The sequence below is a fragment of the Bactrocera neohumeralis genome, chromosome 2 (genome assembly GCF_024586455.1).
Source record: "Bactrocera neohumeralis isolate Rockhampton chromosome 2, APGP_CSIRO_Bneo_wtdbg2-racon-allhic-juicebox.fasta_v2, whole genome shotgun sequence".
Lineage (NCBI taxonomy): Eukaryota > Metazoa > Arthropoda > Insecta > Diptera > Tephritidae > Bactrocera > Bactrocera neohumeralis.
In genome coordinates this window covers 79,730,468-79,736,467 of record NC_065919.1, presented here as the reverse complement: position 1 = coordinate 79,736,467, position 6,000 = coordinate 79,730,468, and the positions used below count along the sequence as shown (strand labels likewise).

At 33.0% G+C, this 6,000-nt stretch overlaps 1 protein-coding gene across 1 annotated transcript; it reads right to left on the bottom strand.

The window, feature by feature from the left end:
* Nucleotides 1–1,534: 1,534 nt before the first annotated feature.
* On the bottom strand, nucleotides 1,535–3,663 carry LOC126764048 (pickpocket protein 19). Its single transcript, XM_050481819.1, has 7 exons — nucleotides 3,503–3,663; nucleotides 2,894–3,425; nucleotides 2,743–2,832; nucleotides 2,459–2,608; nucleotides 2,067–2,383; nucleotides 1,898–2,001; nucleotides 1,535–1,827 (listed from the first exon to the last, which is right to left on the bottom strand). The coding sequence occupies exons 1-7, from the start codon at nucleotides 3,661–3,663 to the stop codon at nucleotides 1,679–1,681; spliced, it is 1,503 nt and encodes a 500-aa protein (XP_050337776.1). The 3' UTR covers nucleotides 1,535–1,678.
* Between the last annotated feature and the right edge of the window lie 2,337 nt (nucleotides 3,664–6,000).

Below are 6,000 nucleotides of genomic sequence, written 5' to 3'. Positions count from 1 at the left end.
TAAACACTAATAATTATTTTGAAGTGGCATTTGCCACAGATGTCACTGACAGTCATACCTATTGAAAAAAAATTGTCCTCGAATGGCTTTTCGCGCGAAATTTAAATTAAGGAATCTGCTATTTTTTGCGAACTCTTTTATCTTTTTAAAGTTAAATAATTGGAAACAGTAAATTATTATCTATCAAATATTTTTGCCCTTAACCATACCAGCGGTCAACCGCAACGACTTTATGAATTAATAGTTCGTTATCAATTCAATTGTTCACATTTTGAGAAAAATATCCTTTTTCAGTTAAATAAATAATTTAATATAAATTAAAGAGTTTTATTAATGTATTCTTATAATAAAACCTTAAAATCCTAAGAAAATTCAAGATTATCCGATGCGGTCACTTTGACCGTGCTCAGGTGGTAACGTAACTCATATAGGGGTCAGGTGGTTAAGGGATAATATAGAAATATATATACATATACATATATACAGCTACTTAACGTGATTAACATTGGATTCGGTGGCCACTAATTACAGGTATATTACAGTTATCTCTATTCGGCTTGTACTGAATATATCTTATCTAAAATGTTCGATAGTAATGAAATAATAATCGAAAGAAACGGAAAAATTTATAAACACATATACATAATTACTTTTTTCAAAAATTGCATAGTTCTGTAGCATATTTTTCTGGGGACAAATCGAGTACAATGAAACAAATTGCAAAGCCGAATTAAGGGGGCATTCTCATGTTATCACTTCGAAAAATCGATTTTTTACATATGTTCTTCGACTCATTTATAGTTATCGTTCCTACCAGAATTGTTTATTTTCGAAAATATTTTCATATTTTTTAAACGATTTTTAACGAAAAAAACAAGATTTTCGTGACTTTTTTTTTGAAGTTCGACATTTTTTTTAATGAAATTGATTATATTTGGTAGGAACGATAGCCGCAGAACTACTGAATAATAATCCACTAGATTTTTTTATTTCAGACAACATGAACAGCCGCTATCACCATGACCAATGAACTACTTTTTTTTGTTGGGGACTACTTTGATTTAAAGAAAATATGTATTAAAAATGTAAAAAACGAAAAAAATTTTTTTTTGTACATTTCAAAATACAAATAAAAATATATTAAAAAATTGAAATGAATGAATTTTGTTGTCGCATAAAACAAAATTTCCTACAAACTGGTAAAATGTATGCGTTCACATGAGAGTACCCCCTTAAGATAACGACATATTCTGCGCTGACGTCATTTTAGCAGTTATTTTTGTGAAGAGTTATCACCATTTCTACTTATCAGTGGTCACCAAAAACATTTTAGTCAAAATTGCCTTAAATAACATTTCAAAAAATATTTTAAAAAATATTTTTAAAAATTTATTTTAAAATTTTATTTAATTTTTTTTTATTTTAAAATTTATTTTTATTTAAATTTTTAAAAATTGTTTTTTTTTTTGTATTTAATAATTTAAAATTTATTTTTCTTATTAATTTTATAAATTGATTACCAAAACACAAACGTCACCACTTTTCACTTTTATTTGTTTTCAATAGGTGAAACCTTCCTTAAAACTCCAATCTGTTTGATTACCAAATAATCACAACACTCTCCTGTGGTAAACAAAACTTTTACATTCCACATAAGTTGTTGCCGATATCCTTATTTTTAGTGTAATAACGAATAAACGATGCGCTTGAAATAATTATATAAGCCGATAATTCTCCGCTTCCAACGACCGCAAGAACGCTTAAAGTACTCGATTAAGCCCAGAGCCGAAATACCGAGAAAAAGACCAGCGATGCCGCCATAGGAAACTGTAATTATATTGGTAAAATAATGAGATTTAAAATTTTGAATAAATCACTTCTGAATTCTGATACTCACCGAGCAAATCCACCCAAGTGGCGACCAATACGGAGCGATAGGAAAAGAAAGTCGCTTGCTGATAAAATATTTGAAACTCACTCAAGTTAGCATTTAGTTCGTCACTACAAATTAAGGCAATTAACAAAAATAGTTTAAGCAACATTTTTAACTATGTATATAGTATTACCCCCAACGATCGAGGTAAAGCGCTGCATTATATTTTATGTAGTCACAGTTGTGATAGCAGGAGCAATTCAAGCCGCTTTTATACAAAGCCTCCTCGTAGTGATTTTTGCTCGCATAATACTCAATGAAATCTTCTAAGTTGTTTAAACAGCCGACATTTGCGAGGTTGCAAAATTGGGTTGTATTCTTGGGTGCCTCGTTGTCGCTTTTACTAGTGGGTGATGTTGCAACGGTACAATTGCACTTGGCGCGGATATATTTTAAGCGGCATTTGCGCATGCAAGATCCTTCTGTAATGCCCTTCTTTCTCATTTCACTCTACAATAAGCAGTGATTTTGAGACACAGCGTTGTATTTTTCTAAATTTCGATCTGCCATAAAAAGTAAACTTACGGTAAAATAGCAGCGTCGTAACATTGGAAGGAGAGAGGCTATTTCCGGGTCAGATGTAAAGCGTATTGGGTTGACCACGATTATTGTACGTTTGGCCTCAAGAAATGTAGCTCCGATATCCGGCTCCGTACTAGGTTCATGAACAACTAGCTGCCAAACAATTATTTTTTTTACAAATTCTAACTAACTTTTACTAGAAACATTATATTTATTATTATATAAACTCCATACTCGAAGTCTGTCGTAAGTTCTTAAGTTTGAGATTAATTAAAACGAACACTCACCGCAAATTTATCCTCTTCCATATTCCGAATATAGACCTTCAAACCATTGCCAGGACCAACGCCAAAAGATGTTCTTAGTGAGCTCTCATTCTTCTTGAGGAATTAATCAGTTGTATACAAATCACAAAAACTTAGAAAATAAATTAGTTACCTTATTATGCAGCATATTGAAAGAGAAGCAGTAACCTCCATAAATCGGCGTGTATCGAAAAATGTCACAACACGGCAACTCTACGCTCTGCCAAACACATTTCTCGAACAACTTTTCACAATTATAGGAAAGCATTTTTTGAATATCACTCCAAGTGTAGTTAGAACCTTCAGACTTCCAACCATATTCATCATCCTCAGATAATGCTACATTATCTTGAATCCTACTAAGATTTCGAAAATCGTCCAGTTGTTGAGCATAAACTAGCTTGCGAATTTGCCGATCAAATTTCGCTTCAAATAATGCAGAATAATTATTACCCAATAACTTTATTTTCATTTCCGGTATTTTGGTCCAATTGATGCCGATTAGTGGGCAAATAGATATAGCGGGAAACGGTATTTCGCCAATGTGCAGATCGGTGTGTTCGACAACAGTTTGCACATAATTGTTAATGAAACGCTTCGAGACCTTCAAGCACACATAAGTTGTGATCAGAACAACGACGAAGATGGTTAAGAAGCGGACTATTCTGCGGGAGATTAGAAATATATTCATACCATCCTTTAATACCTTCCACTTAATCCAAAAAAAACACTTTGCTGTTACCTTGTAAAATATGCGCACTTCATTTTCGAACCTGCCCTTTCATTATCGATCGCTACTCGTTCTGTTTTAATTTTACCTTCCGGGTCACTTGTTTTATAATTGGAATTTCTGTGTTCCGTGTTATTTGCTTTATCCGCGGTTTTAACGCCGTGGTGTGCCATCATTGAACCGTCGTTAAAATATGATTGGCGCAATTATAGATTTGGAGAGACTACCGTGCGATTAGCTAACTAATTAGTTTTATCTCAAAAGCTCCTAGTACAACAAATTACATTTGCAAATCTAATTATCGGGAAACAAAATCACAATCAGTTATAATTAACTGAATACAAACTGATAAAATATACAAAGTAATATGTTATGTTATGTAATTGATAAGTATGAGAGTTGCCACGTATACATATTTTATTCCATTAATAAAATTTCGACTCGTTTAGATGAAAGGTACGTTGACTTATTGTAAGTAGATTGCATTCCAGTTAGACTACAATATTTGGAACAAGCTTGACTGTCTATCTGAAAGTTTCGAAAGTAGGTTTGTTGTATCTTAATATCGATTAAGTTTGTGAGAATTGTAAATATGAGTGAACTAAAATTTATATTAAATTTAATGTTTTGAGAGGGTTTATCTGTTTTCAAAATATTAGCAACTCTGCATTTATTTGACCAAATTCAAATGCAATCATCTAGTCCAATTAAGTCATCTCTGTTATTTCTTCTCTTTCTCTAACGCCAAAAACAGTCTGCGCTTTTTCTTCATTATGTACGCAAGTCATTTTTTATATTTCGAGAATTGGCAATCTTAGTGTTGCATTCTGTTACCACAACAAACGTTTTGCTATACGAGTGCTCTTTGTGCTACTGACAGTTACTTAAAATATTCATCTCAGCCAAAAATTTAGTTAAATGATGGACTTGGCAACGAATGACTTTGTTTGCCGTAAGTAAGAAATAAACTAAGATCCTCGATACCTGAAAAATCGTTTCATGCGTTAATCAAGATGATTAAATCTGCGATTAGTTACTTTGCTGTGCCCATCATACCAATAGTCATGGTTGCTACAACATCAGTGTATTTAGTAGGCGGTCTTGCTTAACCATTCGGATGATTTTATCGAAATTCGTGAAGAGTTATTCGGTAGGTTAAATATATGATGATTAATCGTTTATGTAGACTCTTAACAATTCGAAAGCGAATAAAGCAAAGGTAAATCCGAGAAAGATATAGGGTTATTACTGAAATGCAAAGTCGTGGCATTAACCCCTTGGCAGCGTCGCAGTGGGATATTATGGGATTTGAAGCAGCACCAAGTTGGACTATTATTATTTTTCTGTGTCTGAAAATTTTAACCATTCGCTCGAACCAACTTTGTTATAGTCATACTCTTGCAACCAGTTGCTACAGAGTATTAAAGTTTTGTTCACCTAACGGTTGTACGTATCACCTAAAACTAATCGCGATAGATATAGGATTATATATAATATATAAATGATCAGGATGACGAGAAAAGTTGAAATCCGGTTGACTGTCTGTCTGTCCGTGCGTCCGTCTGTCCGAGCAAGCTGTAACTTGAGTAAAAATTGAGAAATATTGATGAAACTTGGTAGACAGGTTCCCTAGTACAAAAAAAATTCGAGTTCGTAGTTGGGCGGAATCGAACCACTGCCACGCCCACAAATCACCATAGCACAGTTTTAAATTTCACTTGTTTTTTTACTTTCCAGTACACAAATCAAGAAGCAATTAATATATTGGGATTAAACTTTGCAGGATTAATGCCTTTGGTGTATGCCACCTTATGAGCAAAAATTTTTCAAATCCAAGCATAACTGTTCAAGATTCTAGCTACCCAATATGTGGACCCCAGTACCTACAGTTGACTTTTAATCGAAAATGTCGGTCAATGTGTGATATATATAACTGGATCTAAGGAATAATTCTCTTATAATGGTATGTCTGCATGTCAAAAATGGCTTCAATAAGTTCAATACTTCCCTTAGCCCCCATGTACTTAATATAAAGATTTTCGAACTTCCGGACGACTTTGTACCGCATATATCGGCCAATATGAGAGTTATCCCAATGAAAAGAAGAGAGCGTGTTTTGCTCATAACAGTGAATATTTGTGCTTAAAATAGATAAATTTGAGCGAAAACTTGACCTTCTTCTTCTTCTTTGTTGGCGTAGACACCGCTTACGCGATTAAAAACTTAACCTAGTCCCCATATAAAATATATGTATATCTGGATTTTGGAACAACTGAATAACTTTACTCCATACGATTGGTAATTGTATGTAAGGAACCTTGATGAAATCTTGGGGCATTTATCAGCCTGTGGCCTTTAATTGCATGTACTATTGTCAAAAAATAGATGAAATCGGCACAATTCCACATCTGTATCTCCTATATATACATAATAAAAAAATAAGAATTTTTTTTTCAACTTTCGTCAAACAAAAAATAAGCTGAACGTATTTTTTTTTTTGATATTTTTAG

What these genes read in the sequence shown, in the direction of transcription:
- LOC126764048 (XM_050481819.1), bottom strand. Translation starts at nt 3,663, where the DNA reads ATGGCACACCACGGCGTTAAAACCGCGGATAAAGCAAATAACACGGAA. An exon ending in TCAATATGCTGCATAATAAG is followed by an intron (nt 2,833 to 2,893) that starts GTAACTAATTTA and finishes TTCCTCAAGAAG; the next exon opens with AATGAGAGCTCACTAAGAAC. An exon ending in TACGACGCTGCTATTTTACC is followed by an intron (nt 2,384 to 2,458) that starts GTAAGTTTACTT and finishes TGCTTATTGTAG; the next exon opens with AGTGAAATGAGAAAGAAGGG.